This window comes from Poecile atricapillus, chromosome 4 (genome assembly GCF_030490865.1).
Source record: "Poecile atricapillus isolate bPoeAtr1 chromosome 4, bPoeAtr1.hap1, whole genome shotgun sequence".
In the NCBI taxonomy this organism is placed as follows: Eukaryota; Metazoa; Chordata; class Aves; order Passeriformes; family Paridae; genus Poecile; species Poecile atricapillus.
In genome coordinates this window covers 61593273-61615930 of record NC_081252.1, presented here as the reverse complement: position 1 = coordinate 61615930, position 22658 = coordinate 61593273, and the positions used below count along the sequence as shown (strand labels likewise).

General features: G+C 36.7%; 1 protein-coding gene across 4 annotated transcripts in view; it reads left to right on the top strand.

Annotated features, from left to right (window-relative positions):
- CC2D2A (coiled-coil and C2 domain containing 2A) overlaps positions 1-22658 on the top strand; it is a 55749-nt gene that overhangs the window by 12118 nt on the left and 20973 nt on the right. For 3 of the 4 annotated variants that reach the window (XM_058838732.1, XM_058838730.1, XM_058838731.1), the window contains 12 exons: positions 698-829; positions 2627-2836; positions 4880-4980; positions 7833-7973; positions 8389-8545; positions 10636-10868; positions 11776-11953; positions 14580-14736; positions 15836-15983; positions 18013-18151; positions 18983-19186; positions 22535-22627. In XM_058838732.1, the coding sequence (XP_058694715.1) occupies positions 698-829; positions 2627-2836; positions 4880-4980; positions 7833-7973; positions 8389-8545; positions 10636-10868; positions 11776-11953; positions 14580-14736; positions 15836-15983; positions 18013-18151; positions 18983-19186; positions 22535-22627 (1893 nt within the window). The remainder of the gene's footprint in view (positions 1-697; positions 830-2626; positions 2837-4879; positions 4981-7832; positions 7974-8388; positions 8546-10635; positions 10869-11775; positions 11954-14579; positions 14737-15835; positions 15984-18012; positions 18152-18982; positions 19187-22534; positions 22628-22658) is intronic. The other variant, XM_058838733.1, reaches the window with a different exon arrangement.

Sequence of the window (22658 nt, the reverse complement as noted above, 5' to 3'; positions counted from 1 at the left end):
GGGAACACTTGGGTCTAAAACTTTCGAATGAGCAGTTTCAACCCAGTTAGTTTTCTGTTTGACTTCATGGTGTTGCCACATCATCATTTGGCTCAATGGTCAGATTAAAACAGGTGTGAAACTAACAGGGGAGGGCAGCATCTTTGGACAGCTGCACTGGTTTGAGCTGTGTTTGAATCCAGGTAATGAGAACAGAGGGATGAATTAGGACAATGTTGAATGTGTGAAGCCATGATAGCAATTGCTGTGTAAAATACTTACCTAGTCTGCTTTCATAGATTCTGTTTAAGTAGTTCAGGTTGTGGACGAGAAGATTTGAGAGCTGCTTTGATAAATTATCTGACCCACCATTTAGCTCTTGTGTAAAACAAGACTTATAATTCTTTCCATTTTAGTGTTTTAAGAAAATAGTATTTAAAGAAGCATTGATTTCTTTTTTTCCTTTCAAATCTGTGACACTGAATGTTGAAACTAAGCAGTATAATCAAAGTTGGAGCAACATCTTGGTCTTTTAATTTCAAATCTTAACCTTGTGTATTTGAAGATTTCATTTTGGTGTACTAGGAAAGTTTTGGTTATTTAAGTCACAAACAATCCATAGTCACTTTTTATTCTGTATTCTTTATAAGAATTGTGATTTTGCAAGTAATTCCTTTATAAAGTAAGAAACAATATATAATTTTGTTTTCCCTTGTAGGGGAAAGAGTGGTTTGGTGATGATGGCAAAATCTTAGCATTGCCTAATCCAATTAAGCAGTCTTCTACTAGGCCTCCAATATTCTCACTTGAAGAAGGCATTGCACCAGAACTTGAAACAGTGTATAGAAAGGTAAGCATATTTCATATATGTGATTCCTGAGACCCAGTATCCCAGTTCTTCTGCACCAGCAACCCCGGTGACCTTACGGGTTTTGTGCTAAGAGCCATGACTACTGACTAATTTTGTGATTTCACATCTGTTCTTTAAATCAGGTCTACTTTATTAAGTATATATCTGTTCTTTCCTGTAAAAATGCATACTAAAAGATGAAGAGTTTAGCTGGTAGTGCCAGCCCATGACAAACACCTCCAAGTCTGTGAGTCACTAAGATCATTGTGAGGCTTTCTTGGATATTCTCACGCCAAAGTAGGGTAGTTTCTATATTAGTGTATCTATAAAGTTTGCTCATGTAGACAGTGATTAATTTTGAGTTACGTAGCCTTAATTCAGATATTTTTGGGAGGTTGTGGAGTTTTTTTCTTCGTTGTTTTTCTTGTCTGTTTTGTTTCGTTTGCAGGGCTTTTTCCAGTCACAACATACCTACTAGCAAACAGCAGTTTCAATGTGCAATCAGTACAAATCAAAATAAGTTACAATTAAAACCATTCAGGAATCTTGAAGCAAGCTTTAATTGTTCTGGTTGTTAGAAATCTGTTACCCTCTTGGAAAAGCTGACTTTTAAGACTAAATATAGAGTGCTCTTTTGAGACACACAAGTGTTTCTGACTGTTGTTGATACAGATTTAAGTGTGGCCCTTTAGTTGATGCTGGTGATTAATATGCAATCCACAGGCTGCATCCAGTACCACAGATCTGTGCAGGGTGCTTCTGCAGGCAGGAAAAAAATACTGTTTAGGTCATGTAAACATAGGCCAAGAGAGCTTGTTTCAAGAGCACTGAGTTTACTTGAACAGTGACATAGAAACATCTAAGTCACTGTGGTAAGGCACTGAGCTTAAGGGTTCTCTATGGGCAGAAAAATAGTTAGAGCATAAGGAATTCAAAGTTGTCATTTTTATGACACATTGTATGTTCCTAAACATTTTGATGAGCAACTGAATGTGGAAGGATCAGGTGCACTCAAGTGTGCCATTTATGTCAGTTCTATAAAAGAGCTATGCAAAAGCTAAATTTCCCTCCAAATCCCTCTTTTTCCTGTTCTCAGGAGGGGACTTCAACAAACACTACATAACTAACAATCTTTTACAGTACCATAATATCTCTGATGGATGTCTTCTGAAGGACCCTAATAAGGGAGCAGGAGTAGTCAGGCTAGAAAGTAGTGTTAATTCTCTTCTGACTTCAGTAACTTGAGGATGTAAGCCATGGGTGTCTTTTGGTTGCAGTGGGTTGAAGCAGGCTTTTTATGCATTGTTGCTGAAAGTTTTCATTTGCCTTCATTGGTGTGAATTTCCCTGGTGTTTGAATGGGTAAGCATTCTACACAATCTGCGCATCCCATTCTACACAATCTACAAGGAGAGCTGTTCTCTGAGAGCTGGACTCTATCCTAGTTCCTCAGTTCTACGAGGAAACACAGCAATACTAAACAAATGTGTCAAAAGAGAACTAGCAGGCTCTGCTTTTTATAATCCAGTGTCATTGTCTTCATTGCTCAGTAAAATCTTCAGTATAGGTTTTAGGCTCTTATTTCAGCCTCACATGGGCTATAAAAATTCTGTTGTGTAAAATACCCATGGTGGTTTTGTGCCACCCACTTGTCAATAAAGCAAGAGGTTAACACAGTTTAAGACTCTGCATTTAAATGTAGGTAATGCTGAGTTGGTCATTTCCTGACAAAGAAAATCCTTGAAAGATACTGTTGTCAGAATCTGTAAATCCATTTTATTTTTTTTTTTTCTTTCAGGCAATAAAAATGACGTCTACCAATCAGTATTTTGTTGGACCTGGAGATTTTCAGGGGCTGTTTCAATTGGATATTGATATTTCCGGGCTGATATTCACCCATCATCCCTGTTTTAGCCGTGAGCATGTGTTAGCAGCTAAACTGGCTCAGTTATATGATCAGTATTTGGCAAGAAAACAGAAGAATCTTACCAAGCTTCTCACAGACAAGGTATTTCTATTCTGTCTTCATACCTTGTTGAGACAATGATGTGACAGTTCAAGGTAAAAGCTGAATTTGTCAGAAGATAAAAACCTATATATTTGACTAAGTTGCTGTGTGTTCAATGCAGAATCACTTTTTAAGTGATTTAAGTAATTTTTAAGATTAAGACTTTCTTTGATTTTGAATTAACTCTGAAATAAAAGGAATACAATAACATTTGCATAGTATTCCTTAGAGTATCCAGAATGTTTTCCAATGAGTGACAGATAAGACATTACAGGATTGTGTATAGCAGCTCTGACAGAGAAACAGCAAAAGACATTCAATGATGGTGGGAAGTTAGTGAAGTTTCATTTCAGTTATCAAATCAAAGTGAAAGAAGCACAAATTGTACAAATGTAGAACCCATTTCCAGGTATGTATTTGTGACAGATGCTGTGTTTTAAAAGCGTACTGCTGCCACATTTACTGCAACTCTCTTGTGACGTGGTGAAACCCAAGGCTGGATGTAGACTCCTCTGCTTCTGGCTCTGTTGCTGACTTGCTGGGTCAGGGCTTGACAGGGCTGCTCATCCTCTGTGTACCACCACTCTTCCTCCATCTGTACATTGGAAGTAATGGCAGCAGTCTTGTCTGGTGTGTGTACATGAGCTTTAGGCATTGTCAGTACAATTCTGATGTCATCAGGCACACAAGGGATACTCTTCTGTCAAAAATTAGTTGGATTATTGAGTACATAATCATTGTATACAGGCTCATTTTTATATTAGTGTAATGAGGGTCACTAGGTGGTACAGATACTTCTGATTTTTTATATAAAGCGTTAGGTTATAGTTCTAATGATGGACAGACATTTCGTGCAGTGTCTCAAAATAGTTCCTTGGAATACTTTGTTCTGTTACTACCTTTGAAAGCTTTGTCTTAGTGCTCTATGAAGCAGAACATTTGAGTTACCCATGTCTTCATTACAGGAACCTATAAAAGCATAGAATCATTAAGGTTGTAAAATACCTGTAATACCATCAAGTTCAACCATTAACCCAGCACTTCCAAGTCCATCACTAACCCACTAACTCCTAAGTGCCAGTGTCCAGTCTGCACATCTTTTAAATACCTCCAGGGATGGTGAATGTCCCTGCACAGCCTGTTTTCAGTCCTTTACAAAACTTCTAGTGAAAAAATTTTTTCCCAAGATCCAATCTAACCTCCCTGGGACTTGAAGCCATTTCTTCTTGTCCTGTCACTTGTTACTTGACAGAAGAGACCAACATCTGTCTACAGCCTCCTTTCAGGGACAGTTTAACCTGGAGAAAAGGGTACTGTTTGAGGACCCTATTGCTCTCTACAACTGCCTAAAAGGAGGCTGTAGCTAGTCAGTCTTTTATCCCAGGCAACCCGAGGCAAGTCAAGAGGACAGAGTCAGAAGCTGTGCCAGGGAAGGTTAAACTGTACATCAAAAGGAATTTATTCACTGAAATGGTGATTAAATATTGGAATGGGCTGCCCAGGGAAGAAGTGTAGTCACCATCCCTGGAAGTGTTCAAGAAATGACTGCACATGGCATTTAGTGCTGTGGTTTAGCTGACATGGTGGCATTCAGTCAAAGGTTACACTTGATGATCTGGGAGGTCTTTTTCAACCTTAATGATTCTGTGATTCTATTCTATGACTTGGGGATTTTCCAATCCACTAAGGATTGCCTTTATTGGCACCTCCTAGTCCCAATAAAGGCTTTGGTGAAAGTTGGGGGTTTTGCTGACTTGAGGTTTTTTTCCACTTACACCGTTGATTCCTGAGCTTTCAGAATACTCCCTAGATCACTCTTCCCCTTGATTAGATCTGTTGCAGTGAGCAAAGTTAATAAATATCTCTCCTATATCCTGGGATCCTAATTAAAATGTCATGCTGAAGAATCACCTCACAGACATGGCAAAACCCTGTAAATACAGGACAGTTCAGGATTTTCTGACATTAGTAACTAGCTCTTTCCTGCCAAGGTGCAGTACATTGAATACCTTCTCTTAATTGCTTTTTTTGTTTGTTTTCAAGCTACATGCTTTGAGGAGTGCTGTACAATATAGTATAGAAGGTGGTGGTGATGGTGTTCCTGTGGCTCAACAAAGCATACCTGAATACAAAATGGAGATCAGGTGGGTATGAATTCATTAAATTGTTGGTTTTTCAAACTATTCCTTTTTTCCTTTACATGTTGGTACAGAATATGATTCATGTTGGACTTTTAAATTCTGCTATAAATAGCTCTAGAAGAATTCTGAGGATATAAGAGTACTCACTGATAAGTTGCATAAAAATTATGTAGAGAATACAGTTTAAGCTGAAATTTTCATTCAAAAGTGGTCTAATTTGATTATGTTTATTAATTTCTTAGTAGCTATTTACTGTTGTGTTTTGTATAGTTAAATTTAATTAAAGGTTCAGTAGACTTCAACTGGATGCACGAAGCTTCTACAAAGCAATAAGGTAATTTTTTGAATAGATTGTTTTTTCCATCCTCTTCCTCATTACAGAAGTGTTCTTGATTTCCTTCCCATTCTAAGGTAATTTGGCCAAGTTTTTGCCAATGGGTTAATGCAAATAAAGTGGTAGAATTTTGTTTTACAAGATTGTAGCTATTGTTCTCAGAGAAAAGCTGAGTAGTAAAAATATACTACAGTTATTATAGTAATATAATAGTGTAATATTATAGTAATATAGTAGTGACAGTTTGTATTATTTTTGGAAGATGGACTGCGATGAACCATAAGTGTTAGCAGTATGATAAAAGAGAAGTTATTTTGGCTATCCATGCTGAATAACCTTTTGACTAGTAGATACCAAAAGTCTGAAAGTTTTTCATGATCTAAGAGTAAGCAGTAATGTATTCATTTAAAGAAACAGAGCTATAAAGTGATGTAATGGGTCACATGATAACACAAAATGATAAAAAGTAATTATTTTAATAACAATTCTACTTTCAGCCTTGAAATTCACATCTGCTAAACTTATGCATCCACACACTCCTCTTAGACTGGGAATTATTTCTTAAGATTTTCATTCTTCAAGTACAGTCTCATAATGCACTGATATACGGAATACGTACGGAACATAAAGTAGTCTATAATTTGTATTTTATATTGAAGGACAAAGAATTCCCTCAACTGAAAATGGAATAGCTTTTATCAGTATCTTATCAACATATCTGCTAGAGGAAAAGGAGCAGGAGGTGTGCAGTTACCATACAGTACCTTGGAGACAGGAGCTCTCACCAGGGAAAGCAGGAGAATGAAGATGGGTAAATTCACTGTGGGAATGAGATTCATGGATTTTGGCACCAACCCTGAGGCTTGCTTGATAGAGAACTCCAGTTAGAAAGATAATACATTCTGTGTATCTATGTTTTTCTAGATCTTGAGTACTTTAGTTTAGTTTCATGCTGTTATGAATCTGGAGAAACTCAGCTGAAATCAGTAAGATCAGTGTTGCCTAAGTAACATGAGAGGAGTTTGGCTGGTATTATTTTAGGGCTTTTCATATCTGTAATTCGTTTTGGCTACAGCTCTGTTACTGGAAATTGATGCACATATGAAGCTCAGATGGGCTCAGGAATTTTTGCTGTCATGGTATTCAGTACTAAGTTGGTCCACTTATGTTGGTAAAATCATCTGACTTGCCTTGTCTCTCTTTTAACATTGCATTTCCGTGATAGTCAATGTAGAACAATTGTGAGAAATTACAGACATGTAGCATGGAAAATAATCTTAATTGTTTCCTCCACACTGCAATAACATAACAGATGTATATGCTTTGTTTCTGAAGATCAGAGCTGTAGTTTTCCATTGGCTTGAGGAAGAAATGTCATCTGAATACAGAAAATTTTTGCAGATTAGTAAATCCAGCCCTACTGTCTTCACTTCCTGAAGTAGGAAGCCAACGTATACTGTGGATTCTGTGATTCAGGTTCTTGTGGGTAATGCATTTCAGCAGAGATGATTCTCTATTGAAAGGTTCTGCTTCCAAATCCAATACATTAGATAAGTGTGATTACTGATCTGTATGTTCCTTATGCCTTTAAGTTTCATTTTGTGCTATCATCTGGTAGACAAAAAAGGGAAGGTTGCTGCATGGATAAGTAATATGCAAACTGCTAGCTAATGAAGAGGAGAAGTTATTGATTGTGCTTTCTCAAGTCTGCATTTCTTATTTGTTTATTGTTTTCCCTAAATTGGCTTATGCTGTTAAATGATGTATGATGTCTTCTCTCAGCTCTAACTCCATCTCTGTTTTCCACATTCTCTGAATGTTACAAGTAGTAATGTGTTGGTTTACAATTTTTTTTTAATCACAGACTTGTTTTTCTCCCAAGATAATAGTGGAAACGGCCTGTGCTTGTGCTGTATGGACATTTCCATTGGAAATGTGTGATGGTCATTAAAAGTGCTAATGAACAGCTCTTTTACAAACAGATTAGAGGGTGGAAATGTAAAATACCAATTCTCAGACAAAAGGAAGGCTGAGTTAATTTTGTTTGTATTAAGAATCTTGCACGTCTGTCAAAGGACTTACTACATTATTTAATCTCTTCAAGTCCTTCTTACTGGAGCTAGGAGCATATGAAGTTTAAAACATCTTTTGTAATGCACATATATAATGAGCATTACTTCATAGCAGCCATGTAGGCTTCTGGGGCTGTTATTTACATGAATTTACTTTAAAATGTTTTTAATTATGTTCAGCTGTAATAAGCATTTCCGAAAACTGTGAGGTCTCTAAAGAACAGACTTAATTGAAGTCAGATTGTTCAGAATGAGAGAGACTGAAATATAGGGGGAAATCAAATCTTGCAATCTTCAAGTCTGGGTTTTATGTTCCTTGGATTTAAACCACTGCAACCATCAATCAACCTGAAACCCCCAGCACTTGGCTGTTGGTATCCCAAGTTTTCAATCTGTTGTTCCACTGAGTTAGGCAATTCTGACTGATCTTGTGCTATGTATATTTCTAGACAAACCAGAAGACTTCGTGACACTGAACAAGAAAAAGACAGAACGTTGCTTAAGGCCATTATCAAAGTTTGGAAACAAATTAAATCCCTCCGAGACTTTCAGAAGTTTACTAACACACCCATGAAACTTTATATGAGGAAGTATGTCTTGATAACACTTTTTGTACTTTATTTGCTAGCAGTGGAGTTATAATAAGATTAGTTAATTTGGAAACTTAGAATTTTCATATGCAAAAGTAAGACTTTGAGCAGTGCTGGCACTTTGAGCCTGCCACTATTCCTTTTGAGTTTGGAGAAGAGGGAAGGTTGAAATAAGTAATTACTGTAGCAGAAAGAAATATCTACAGACTAATGAATAAATAAAGTTACTCTTGGGAATTAATATAATTATCTGCTATCAACACTGAAGAGTATCTATGCTAGTCTTTTTAAACAAAACACACTTTTGATGTATTGAAATTCATTCACGGAGAAGTAGATTTCTGGTATATATTACAGGCTTAGTTGTAACCCTTAAGTAATTTTATGCAACATGCTAATAATTGTTGTTTTGAAGAGAAGAGGTTGATCGGAAATCAGATGAAAAGGCATATGAAGCAGAAATTCAGGCCGAGATAAAGGAATTGCTAGAAGAATGTATGGAGGAATATGAAAAGAAAATGGAGGAGTACAAAACTGAGCTACAAGACTGGAAATCCTGGAAGAAGACACAGGTTTGTTTAAATTGTTCAGTTTCACAAAAAAAAAAAAAAAAAAAAAGAAAATTACTACTAAATGTGTCAAAAATTTGTCATTCTAATACAGAAAAAAAAAATCAGAGTTTTGCATACACTTTATTATGTTTGAAGACATTCTACTTAGAAATTGTTAGTCAGGTAGTTGTTAATTAAAAAATTAGAATGTATTGGGTTTTAGTGAGGCATTGTTTTTCTGCTACTGATTTTCAGCACTTAATTCTTTCTTTCAATTTAGTAGTTTTGCAGCATTCGTGTTAAATTCATGTCTCTTGCAAAGGTAAAAACACGGATGAATTTTGTGTGTGTGAGTGGTGAAGCAAAATAATTAAAGGGTGTTTCTAATGAGCTAGCAGTTGATGTCATCTCATGTAAATATATGTTTGGGAATGTCTCTCTATGTTGAGGAATGTCAGACTGAAAGATTTAATTAATCTTCTATCCTTTCACCTCTGAAAAGCTTTGTAGCTAACAATCTGCTGTAGATAAGGTCTCAGTTGTGCTTCAAGGGGATATTGAGAAGTACAGGTGCTACAGCAGCACGGTGCAACAAGATGATCTTTGAAATCAACTGTGGCAAAATCAGGTTTGCTTTCATAGTTAGGTGGCAATATACTGGATTCCTCAGGGTAATGGTGATTATACTTGAATATAATTATTGCCCAGCTTGAACACCCTGTGTTTTTGGATACCAAAGAAAAATAAAGCTTAAGAAAATGCTTCAAATACCATTTTCAAGAATCTGCTGATACTTTTGTGGAAAGTTTTTTCATATACATGTAGCCTCTATGGAAGGCATTTAAAATATTTGAGAGGAAGCCGATATGCAGGAATTAAAAATTCCTGTTATCAGAGCAGAGGTGGGCACATGACTTATTAGCATCATGTCAGTTCACTTGTATGATAAGGAGTAAGTGTAAACCTTGAAATGAAGGCAGGTAGTCATGAACATTGATCCTAATGCAAACTGTTCATCCACCAGTTATGCCTTCACAAATAGAAATATTGTGGCATCTTTCTATTGTGCTAGTCATAAACATAAACTTGAGACTGAGAGGATTGTGGTTCTTTCCTTTTAGAGTGAAACCATCTTTTGTACTCTAAAGTGCTTTATTTTATTTTACTCAAAGTACTTTTTACTTGTTAACTTAATCACTGCTGTTGGTTTCTTAGTAGTACAGTTCACATGAATCAAAGACACTGGAACTAGGTGAGACTAAACAAATTTAAAAGCAAATACAAAGGCAAGAAGGATAACATAAAATTAGGCAAAAAAAGAATATTTTTTAAGAAAAATATGTAAACAAGTTGTTTGACTTACTACTTTAGTTAATGAGGAGAATCTGTTTGCTTTCCTTCCTCTTCTTTTGCTTATGATGTGTTAAGTTGTGAAGTGGCTGGTGCTTCCAATCAAGATGTACTTCCAAGTAATCTAGAAGTCTGGGGAAGGACTGTTTTGCAGTTGTTTAAAGCTGAACATGCACATGAACACTGGAGTTCTGCAGTTTAGGAGATGCTGAAAGGCTTGTGTTGTTGTTTGTTTATTCTTGTTTGGCATGAGGAAGGAAAAGGATCATTCTGCTCATGCTAAAGATACTGCTAAGCCACAAACACTTCCCTCCAGAGCTTGTGGCACATGGGCATTTGTTTTGTCAGTTTATGTGTAGACAGTGCATCTCAAACAACTGTGTCTACTGGCTGAGTAACCTTCCTTCAGTCTTAACAGAATGTACGTGGTAGCTCAGGCAAATGAGAACACAGCATCTAGCCAGAATGTTCAAGAAACATGCTGATTTTGTAAGTTGATAGAGAAGATTAAGTAAATGTTTTGCTTGGAGCACATTATGATTTTGAAGCATATGAATGGAATGTATTGCTGAATTCTGAAACTGATGCAGTCCTTTACAATGAGAGAAAACTTCTATGTGTTTGTGTGTAATACTGAAATTATACTGTCATTTTACTGTACATACACCATCTGTGTTTAGCATTTGTGAATCAAGAGAACAAGAGAAAAATTCCAGAGATTGAAACAATTTCAGAAAGAATGTTAATGTTTTTATATGCAGAAGTCCAAGAAGAAAAAGAAGAAAAAAGTTACTCATGTAGATGAAGAATCAGAAGATTATGATTTTGGTGAGGAACGTATAAAACCCATCCCACCTAAAATGGCCAATAGCCTGGAAATAGAGCAGCAGGTTAGAGAAAAAGCTGACAACTGCAGAAGGAAACCTGGAGAGCCTATTCTGGTTCCTGAGCTGACCCTCTCAGGAAGCATAACTCCAACTGAGCAGTGTCCTCGGTAAGATAAATGCTGGCCAGCAAATCACCTTATTTGTGATTTTCTTTAATTTATTAATATCTTGTTTATACAAGTTCAGAAACATGAGCTCACCATTCTGTTTAGCCTAGTGATGAAACTCCTGCTTCTGAAAGTGATATAACTTAATTAATTTTCAAGTCACATAGAACCTGGTACATAGTCTACTTAAAAATGCATGTCTGCACATTCCCTTTGAACCTTCTGATATTCCTTGAGCATCTGCACAGAACAGGGTGCAGCTACAAAGAAGCTGGTTTGAGTGTAGAGTCTGGGTCGCTGCTGGCAGTACCACTGTCACTAACTAGTCCTTTACATGAGGTCTGTGCTGTAGTCAACAAAGAGATAAGAAAGAAATTGTGTACTAAACCAGGGATTGCACTGTGGATAAAGTAAATAAATGTACTTGTTTTCTGTTACTTTCCACATTTGTACACACAATTTAACATACATCTGCTGTATTTCAGTAATCTAAATACTGCTTTGTTTTGTACTTAGTTCACAAATAGTCTCATCAGGGAATGCTGCTTGGCTGTTGTACTCCCAGTGACTAAAAACTTCAAAATTTTAACTCAATTTGATATCATTTGTTGTGCTTTGGAAGAAGGGAGTGGAAGAGAATTTTTTTTATCTAGCTATCTTCTTCTATATGGAGTTAGTTGTAGTGGATCCAAAATTTGACTTGATCATTTTAAAATTGTTTTATATTCAAAAGAAGCTAAAACAGCTGTTGAGTTCTAAAGTCATTTCTGTATAGCGACATTTTTGGAGGAATACCATCTATTTTTAGGTGGGTTTAGGTCTCCCCATGAGAAATCATTTTTTCATTAAAAATAGATAATAAAAATGTTATTAAAATTATATGATAGCTTGTTTTACATATTTACAGAGCAGAAGTTGTGCGACGGGAAGATGTGAAGAAACGCTCAGCATTTATAAAAGTCCTTTTCAACTCCAAAGAAGTGTCAAGGACTGTTACCCGACCAATAAGTTCCGATTTTAGAGTTCACTTTGGACAGATTTTCAATTTACAAATAATCAATTGGCCAGAGAGCTTGAAACTACAGGTAGATGTTGATTTATCACAATAGCTTTTAAAAGATGATATAAAATGTAATTACTCCTGTAATGCTTGTGTTTTGCTCTATGATAGTGTCAGAAAGACTGAAAAACCTGTGATACACCTTTTGTAAATCATTAATTTTACACTCCTTCCTTGCTTCTCCAGTCTTTAACTTTTAACTTCGCTGCTATATTTTTGATGTTTAAGCTTGCTAGATATATATAGAGCAAAACTATAATTTGGATGGGAGAAATTAAATAATTAGGACTTGTGATTAAATATGTTCATGGATTGGCCTCTTAACTTTGGAAAAACTGATTTGTGTTGCAGATCAAATTGCTAACATGGTCTTCTTAAAACATTATTTTCCACACAGTAAAACCCTCGTAATGTTTACTAGAGGGGAGTAAGAAAAAAAAAAAAAATTACTGGTAATGTTCATAACTACACTTGACTTGATCAGTAGTACAGTTAAATCAATCCACTACTATCTCCCATTCCAAGTGTGAATTAATAAATGGTTCACATGAATACTTTTCAGAGTTAAAACAAAGTATATTTAGGGGAAACAGAATAAGGATCCTACTTCTCCCTTTAGAAGACTGCTCTGGTTAGGTAAAACTGGTAGTTTAGGGAAAGGTGTTAAAAGCCCTTGTCTGCTTATTTATTTAACACACAAATTGAAAAGGAGAAGGAATACCATTTTCCTGGATTCAAAACATTTGAATGGAGAAACGACTCACATCACTCTGAGTCTGCAGCTGGCTAGGAAAGAGAGAAGCAACCTGCAGTGCTGCCAGAATGGGGACTGTGTGCCATACCCTGCCTTTCATGTTAAGGGAGAATTAGGCAGAATCCCTCCAGAATCTCCAGTTGATCCAAGTGAATGTCACAAGCTGCATATTGTACAGTGATGCTCTTTACAGCCCGGAGTTTGACTGCTTGTCTCAGGTGCATTAGAAAAGTGAAGAAGATAGATTTGTAGAAAGAATTCAGGTCAAGTAAGCTGCTGATAGCTGAAATGTCTCCTAATTGGATATTTTAGAAAATTAATACAATTCCCTTAAATTATTTATTTCATGCTTAAGCCATAGTAAAACCTTTTCTCTAAATACCCTGCAATATGTTTTCAACTTTTCATGAATGCTGTCATGGGGTGGCTTTACCTTTAAGGTGGTTTTGGGAGCTGAGGAAGTTGAAGCTGCTGGTGGCTGATGGGAGTCTTTTCTCCTGACCAATTATCAGTCATTTCTAAGAATGGACAGCAATTTTGACCATTAAGAAGTGAAATCAACCTGTGAACACTTCCTTAAGATGTAAAGTCAGAGCACACTTGTTCTCTTTGTTTCCTGGCTGTGAAAGGTAACAGAGCTCCGGCTGGCCTCCCGTTCCCTGCCCAGGCCATGCAGGCGGGGGCTCCCGGCCGGGAGATGGGGCCTGCGGGGCTTGCCCCGGGCTCTGGCCGGGCCAGGCCGGTCCCTGGCTCAGCTGCAGTTTCTGCTGTGACTGAATTCACCAGAGACTGCCGAGTAAAGAAAGGAAAAAAAAGCTCTTGACCTGCGGCGGGCTGAGACAGTGACCACACTCTCCAGAGCAGCCATGAAGAATCTTCCATCACAGACAGCTCCAGCTGCTGCTCCAGCAGAGATCACAGAACCATCTGCAAAATCCTGGGCAAGATTTTAACCTTTTCATTACCCAGATGAGACTTGCAGATTAATCCTTTTATCCAGAGAGAGAAAGAGAGAGTGATCAACATGTAAAGAGACTTTATAAACTATCAGAGACAGTAAAGAAAAGAATTAAGCTTCAGAAAAGGTAGAGAATAAGGAGATGCTTTATAAGCTGAAATATTTTTCTGTTAAAGCTATGGAGATGGACAATAGGGTCTTGAAAAAACTCCTTTAATTTATGACAGAGTATATAGGGAGGAATGGAGTGTTCAAAGTTTGGATTTTGAGCAAAAGGTGGAGTAATTGTGATACAGTGAGGTGCTGGAACAGAGTGAGATAGAGTAATAGTTGAAGATTTGAGGCCTTGAGAGTCAATGAGAAAACTGTTTCCAGGGAAGCTCACAGAAACAGATGAAAAGAACTTTTGCCTTTGAATAACTCATCCTTAAAAATAACATCCCTAGACTCATTGACCCATAACACACCTCAGAGTGATGTGAAATGGGAGGAGCAAACTGATGACAGAGTTCTGGGCAGCTGGTGTCAGAAAAATAGAAAGCTATAACAGAAATAGCTTTCTTGTAGAAAACTCCATAGATCAGCAGAAGAAGACTTCTGTTTTCTCTACAAAGACTGATGAAAAGACTCTAGCAGGAATTGGGACTGTTTTAAACACCAAAGTTCCAAAGTTTTTGTCTCTATATTTTCATGTGAACAAGGGAATGGTGGATAGTAGGGATAAAAAGGGTTTTCTGGAATTTTATTCTGGTGTTCTTATTCTTGTAGTTTGTTAATAAACTTTCTTTATTCCTTTTTAAGTTTTAAGCCTGTTTTGCTCTTGCTCTAATCCATATCTCACAGCAAGAAATAAGTAATTTTTTAGTTACTGTTTTAAAACCACGACAAATGCGGATGTAAATTTTTTCTTCTGTCCCTCATTGTATTTTTTTTTCCTAGATTTATGAAACCACAGGTATCAGTAGTACCACCCTGTTGGCTGAAGTGTTCTTACCTGTTCCTGAGACAGCAGTTCTGACAGGCAGTGCTCCTCTGGAAGAAATAGAATTCAGCAGTGATCAGCGTGTGATGTTGGATCATGAAGGAGTTGGAAGTGGTAGGGGCTCTTGTTTTCCTTAGTTCAGTGTTACTCATTTTGCTGGAACCATGTAGCAGTAAGAGGTTGGAGTGGGTTTCAGAGTAAATCCTAAGAGCCTTCACAGCTTCTGTAACCGAGTCTTCCATAATAGTCATGATTCTTATTATTGAAGTCCACTGTGGAATTTTTGTCGCATACTACTTTTAAGCTCTGCATAAAAAAATGTGTTCATTTATTATTTGTCTTGTTGTATTAGTGGAGCTTTACAAATTAGAGAAGATATTGGGATTTTTTTAACATTTGAGCGATCGGGCATCTGACACTGCAGAGCAAACAGATATCAGTCATTGTAGCTCCAGTGATTTTAATGTTTTAAACCACTGAAAAACTGTCTGTAGAAGTGTATATACAGAGTAATTTTTTGTCCTCCTATTTTCTTTGTTGACAACCTGCACATGTCTTTTCCCTGAGGCTTTAGGCTAAAGATAAAAGGAGGGAGAGATAGGAAAAGGGGGAACAAGAAGAATACATAGTAGCATATGGAACTTGCAAGTGTGTATATGAATTTTAACAGCACTGTGAGATGACTGACTTGCATAAATTTGCCATATATAAATACAGCTAAAGCTAGAGCAGAATAGATTAAAAAATGAAGAGGAAGAAAATAGGGTAAAAAAATCATTACAGGAAATGTGTGTCTAAATATCACTGACTATGATGACGATTGTGTGTCAAAAGCTTTACAACTGTCTTTTCAATCATACATAATTCTTTTGACTCTGAATTTCTGTTTTGTTAATAACAGTATGCTGAATCTGAAAACTACCAGGAATATTAAATGGTGTGCATCTGTGGAGGAAATAATGAGCCTTTGGCATAGCCTTTCCTTCCAGCTCAAATGGAAAGCTTTTCTGTAGGTGTAATGGAATCTTTCACTCATTATTGTAAAACAGAGTTCTTCCCCACAGCACACAGCAAAATCATTGTTTCACATTAACCTTTTTATATAAAGGCACAGGTTATTTGACTACTCATTTTCTGGAAGTATTTTTAGAAGTGTTAAGATACTGTGTTTGAATGCATAAATATACTACTTTGGATTTTTCCCCCTTGATAGGTGTGTCCTTTTCATTTGAAGCTGATGGTAGCAACAAAATGACTTTAATGACCTCTGGGAAAGTATCCAGTAGTGTCTCTTGGGCAGCTGGAGAAAGAGGAATCCCCTTAATTCCTCCACTATCCCAGCAAAACACAGGCATTCCAAGGTAATAAGATAAAAATTTTCAGTGATTCATGGAAAAAAATTACTTTCATCATCAAGACTTTTTATAATCGTTTTTCCTTAAATTTAGATGATTTACTTCATGCTGTAACCCTTTTCAGGCATCTTAGGGTACTTGTTTTTGGTAAATATACTTCAGTTTGAAATTTTACCTTTTAGTATTTTATTTCTAAACAATTCAAGCTGATTCATTCAATTTTATGGTTTTCTAATAGGGAATAAATATATTGTCAAGGAATCTTCCTCTAAGTATTTTGCTAAGAGCAGAAACTCCAGCTCTTTCTTATTTGAAGAGCATTTGGAGAGGCTATATCTAATTTGCTCTGAGGCTGCAAGTTGGTTATTGTAGATTATTTGTCCATTCTGTTGCTTTTATTTAATTCCATAAAGTCAAAGAGATGATACATAAAGGCTGCTTTTGTAACGTTCTTAGGTACCTTCACTATAAACCCTTAAAAGTTTTCCCATAGTTATTAATACTGAGCAAGTATGAATATTTCTTCCAGCTGATTCGTTTGACAGGTTTTTTTTATTTAGAGGCTAGACATTGGCTTACAAATCATTCTGTTACCATTGTTAACCAAGCTGCAGCCATTCAAGTACTTTGCTGATCAACATATCAGTATTCTGCTGACTTCAGTGAGAGTAGAATAGATGAGGTTAAAATGTAAAGATGGATTCCCAACAGTTAACTTTAACTCTGGAGAACAATCACTGTAATAAATGGAAAACTGAAGGATTTCAGAAGGAAGTTTTCTGTGGAACACTGTTCTCTGAAACACCTTGTGGAGATGAGTAGCTCTGTTTCAACAGTGACTTGTTGAACAATGACTTTCCATCGACTCTTGGGAAGGTCAGAGACAGGATTGTCATGACTAATGTTAGCTTTTGCTGCCCATGAGCTTTTTAGCACAATTGTGATTCAGTTGGCATTTGTTCAAGACTGATGCCTAAAGATAAACTTGATGTTACTGCTTTATCTGCTGCTCCAGTAACTGCTGGATATTTGGCTGATTCTAACCCAAGCACAAGACAGACCTGTAAGTTTTAAAGCTTTCTTGAAAATATTCAAGTAAGTAGAGATCAAAGACTGAAACCAGCACCTCTAACAAGAGAAGGAACAACATCCACTCCAGTGTTCCTGTTATTTATTTGGCTAATAAATAACACACATGTCCTGGTGTATTGGCCTTATGTGTCAAGGTTTGAGTAGCAGTGGGCCTTCAGAGGCGGCTTCTGTGAGAAGATGCCAGAAGCCTGGTGAGCAGGGCAGTCTACAAATGGCCTGCAGTACCTACCATGCTTCCTTGCCTACTGTGAATACAAGAAAGCGAGTAGGAGCACATCCCAGAGGATAAAGACTTGGGATTTGTAGTTACAGGGGGGACCATAAGCAGTGCTGCATCACAAGAGAGAAGGCTGCAAGTGTTTCCCAAGCACAGGTACTGTCCTCTCCAGCCAGTATGCAGTCTGGACATGCTAGGCAGAGCAGAGTGCTGGCAGCAGTCCCAGACATGGTGAGGGGATGATTCAGGCCCCAGGGTCTGTGCAGAAACAGCAAGGAGGGGGCAGAGATGAGGGCTGCAATGCAGGTCTGAAAGTGCCACCCAGGAGGACAGGTCAAAGACAGGAGCTAAGATACAGCACAAGCAAGGACTGTATGTCTGAGAAGTTCTTTGTCAAAATTCCTATGTTACCTTTCACAATGTGAGGCAATTTATCTTCTTACTTGATAGTATGCAGCAACGTGGAATAGCGTAGGTATATCAGAAATGTATCAAAAAGCACCTTGGATAAAAGTTGTCTTCCACCAGTTCCTTGGTATTTCTCCTTTGCTTTGCAATTGATCATTCCCTCAGTTCCATAGCTACAACTAAGAACTGTGTACTGGAATTTACTATTGAGGTTGTAGGGAGCTTTTTGGGTTTTTCTAAGATTGTTTTAAATACCTTTTTTATATTGCTAAATCAAATTTGTCTTAGGTATAAGTTCTGTCAATTCTGTCTTTTTAGCGCTTTAAAAAATATTGATGCTATTGCATCCATTGGCACATCAGGCTTAACTGATATGAAGAAACTAGCTAAGTGGGCAGCTGAAGCAAAACTTGATCCAAATGACCCAAACAATGCAGCTCTGATGCAGTTGATCATGGTAAGTGGTGTTTTCAGAGCTGAAGGGCTAATGGAGCTGTGGAACTCCTAGTCACTGGGACCTCCCCAGGCAATCTGAATGCATGCCAGGGAGGTAGCAGCATTTGAATTTTTGGTGGACATACTTATGTGAATGGTAAGAAGCAAAATATCAACTAAAATATGATAAATGCATTTAGTAGTGGGTTGTTTGCATATTAATTAATATGATTTATTAATCCATTTGGTAGTGGCAAAAAATGGGTATAAGGGCACGTGCATACAGATCAGTTAATAAATTAAAAACAAAATATGGATTTTGAGTTTGTTTTTTCCTTAAAGTGCAAGGGAATTTCCAGTGTAGTTGTGTGATATTAAATAAGAAGCTGCTCATTAGTGAGGATTGCACAGAGAGATCTTGGATGCTGTAGAAGCTTCAGCTTTTCTAAACAACAAATTGAGGAACTATTTGCATAGCTGTTTCATTTACATGGCTGTTTATTTATATAGCTGTTTAATTTACACAGCTCTTTACAAAGCTGAAGTTCTGTAAATGGATCTCCTTTGCTGTACAGCTTCCTTGGTTACTCTGACATGTTAGTTTCATGCTCTCTAATCTTTTGTTTATGATACAAGGAAATTGAATTTTATTATATTCTGTAACGTAATCTCATATGCTTTGCTCAGCAAAACGCTGCTATAAAATACTTGATGTTTCAGTCTGTGTGATCCATCTTTATTGCTTTTGCTTAAAAGGAACATCCTCGCAATATGCATGTAAAACTTAAAAAAGCTATTTTATAGATTTTTGTCACTTTGTATGAAAAAGTTAATATTTTTGTTACTACTTTAGGTTACTACAAGTGGAGAGGCGCATGTTCCTGATTTCTTCAGATTGGAACAGTTGCAGCAAGAATTTAATTTTGTTTCTGATGAGGAGTTTAATAGATCAAAGAGATTCCGACTATTGCAGCTCAGAAATGAGGAGGTGCCAGAGTTCCGAAACTATAAGCAAGTCCCTTCACATGAACGAGAAATCAGTGAGAAAATCTTCCAGGTAGAATGTTATCTGAAAAATTTCTTTTCTAGATTAAATGCTTATAATATTTATTATAATATTGCAGTTAAGTTGAGCAGTTCTTTAAAGAATGTAAAGCTATGCAGACATGAAAAAACTAAGAATTTTACTCCTTCAGTCTTTTCTAGTGTTATTTTCATCTAATTAAAATAGCTTCCTTCCAAGGCAGTATTTCTACAGCAGTACTTTAAGAGTTAAATAAAACAGAAATACTACTGTAGACAACAATGTTATAAGTGAGTTTTCATTAAAGTTGGGATACTTTTTTTAGAAGTGATTTTAGATACAAAAAGGTAATACATATATGTAATAATATAGATATACAAAGGTAAGAGATATTTCAGACTTGGGCTTATTAGCTTTTGAGCCCTTTTTGGAGGAACTGTTAGAAGCAATGACTCCAACAAGAATTAAAACCTTTTTGTGTTTAATTAGAGCCTGTGTTACAGATATTTCTGTTTTAGTACATTGCTCCAATTAGCTTATCTTGTCTTTGCCCATCTGTTAATTACCTTATTGAAATGCAGTTTGTGCATTTTTTTTTTTTTATTTGGGTTATACTTCAATTATTTTTATCTCAACTCTGTTATTACTGTTAAGTCATACATTTTTCTGTTCTTAGCAATTCATGTAGCTAAGAAGCATTTTAGTGCATTCATTGGCTTAGGAGGATCAGAATCATATCAGATTCTGGCAACTGTTCTTTCATCCCTACTTCTTCTGACATAGATTTATTTGAAAAATTCTTCCTTTCTATTGGATGATATATTTTTAAAAAATATATTTATTAATTCAGCCATATCTGGCTCTGCAATAAGTATTATTATTTTTTAAATTTTAGGTTAGTTTTGTATCTTTTATTTAAAGATGTACCACATGTTTGCTGTACATTTCTGATCCAGTTCATTTTATGGACTATTACCATTACTATTACTATGTTATCCTTCAAAATTTGAAAACCATACTTTAAGAATTTTTTTAATGGAGGGTTGTTGTTTTTTTTCCATTAAGGATAAATTGGATAAACCCATGATTGCCCATTCCAGGTTTATTTTATATGCTGTGATCTTCAAACCTAAGTTTCAGGTGATATTGTTCCTAGTTGGTTTACTAGCTATTTGGCAAAAAGGTCTGAAAGTTCATAGAATCCTGGAAATGCTATTTGGAAAATATTCTCTGGAAATATCTGGTCCTGCTTTCTACTGAAGTGATGGTACTGTTGCCAGCACTGCCTGAGGTCAGCTGTTTATTTGTCTAGCCAAGTCTTGAAAAACCTCTCAATAGGAGGCTCCACTGACTTTTTGGATAACATGTTCCAGTGCTTCACTATCCTTCCAGAAATTGTTAAAGAAAAAAAAAAAAAAAATCATGTCCAACCTGAGCTTTCCAAGCTGTATTTAATGGCTGCTTTCCCTTGTTGTATTGTCTGGAACTAGAGATGATTTTGGCACAATGTCCTTTGTAACTGCCCATCAAAGAGTTGTGGGCAGATACTGTATTGCTCATTAATCTCCTCCTCACCAGACTGATGAATTTGAACACCTTGCCTAGTGCAAGAAAGACTCTGAAATACTGGAGCAAGTCGAGAGCTACCAGAATATGTGCAGTGCTGAAACACATGACCTACAAGGAGAGGCAGAAGGGACTGAAGTTTTTTTTGCCTAAGTAGGCGAGGCTTGAGGGGGTTTCTAACTGCATCCTTCAGGTAACCAGTGGTGCAGAGAAAACAGAGAGAGACACATCTTAGAGGTGAGATGATGACAGACGGAAGTTACTCCAAGAGACATTGCAGTTAAATATAATGAGAACATTTTTCACAAAGAATATATTGAAGTTCTTGAACACATTGTCCATCAAGTTTGTAAAATTGCCATCTCTAGAGATACTGAAAATTCAACTGTCCCCTGAGCATTCTGATTGAAGTTGTTCTGCCTCTGACAGTTCAGATCAGATGGCCTCCAGAAATCTCTTCAAATCTACATTATTCAAGGATTCTGACCTCGTCTTGTAGGTCATGTCCTCTAGGCTGTCTTAGTAGCCCTTTAGTGGATCCTATCCAGTGTCTCCACATGCCTCTTGAACTGGTAGCTGCAAACTGTCTGCAGCATTTCAGGTATGCCCCCTCAAGTGTCAAGCTGGAGAGTCTGGTAATTTCCCTTTGTCTGTAGGACATGCTGATCCTTATGCATCCTGTGGTTTTCCTTTTGCCAAAAGAACACGTCATTGGTTGTCATTAAACTTGCACTTATTTCAATATGGCTGTTATTCTTCTTGTTGTTTTCCAGTCTGTGCTAATGCATTAAGGTATTCCACCCTCAATACAGAATTTTCCCTTTTTTTAATTGAGGCTTCACTGTCGTAGTTTTAAGTCATAAAGAGCCCTCTGAACTGTGGTTCAGTCACTCATATTAGCCACATTACTAATCAAGTATCCTTGGCTAAGTTGCTGTCAGTGCATTGAGTTTCCTCATCCAGGTCACTTGTGAAGAAACGGGATATAATCAATTCCAGGGGCACTTGGCTATTTAGAGGACACTAACAAGGCATTCAGCTGTTTGTCCTTACTGTTAGAGCTCAGACCTGAAGATTATTTTACTGAGTACTTTTACATAACTATCTGTGTTCTAAAGCCAGTATGATTCACAGATTCTGGGAGATTCTCTTGTCTTGTAAGCTCTGGTTTTTGCTTGAAAGCTGAGTGTTAGCTCTAGCCATTTCTTAATTTATGACACACTTTCCTAAACTTGTGAATAGAAGTTGCATCTGTTAGTAGAGCTTTCAGCGTAGTCCATCAGAATAGTAACCACAACCCTGAGAGATACCCCATCAACATACTTCTCTCTAAGAACCAAGTGCAGTTCTACACCCTAAGAAAGGTAATCACTAATTATTTAGAAATGTACTTAGTAGTATTAAAACACAGTTCAGATTTCAGACCATCTTCCAAGAATGCTGCATCATTTCTGCTTGTAAAGGACCCTTCCTGTTGAAGCTGCAATAATTGAAGCCACTTCCAGTTCAAATGGAAATTCAGTTTATTAGCAGCAGGTCAAAGTTCTGCTTTAAAAGACGAGAGGGAAATCTTTAAGTTATTCATTTAATTTAAACCACATGAGTCTTGTAACTGAATGGTATTCTTGTCTTTATTCATGGAAGTTTAGTATATATTGTATACACTGGCATTAAAAATAGCTTTACAAACTTCTCACATCTGCTGTGATTTACTGTGGTCCATACATTACTATTAATGAAATACTTAGCATTTTTCTTATATGTGATAAAGTACTGAATATATACTGAAGCACAAACTGTAATAAATATCTTTAGGACTATGAGAAGCGAGTGCAAGAGAGGGATGTGATTGACAGCAAAAATTACCTAGATGCACACAGAGCAGTTGTTGCCAACTATCTACAGAAGGTAAGATGCTAAATACATGGATCCATCATAT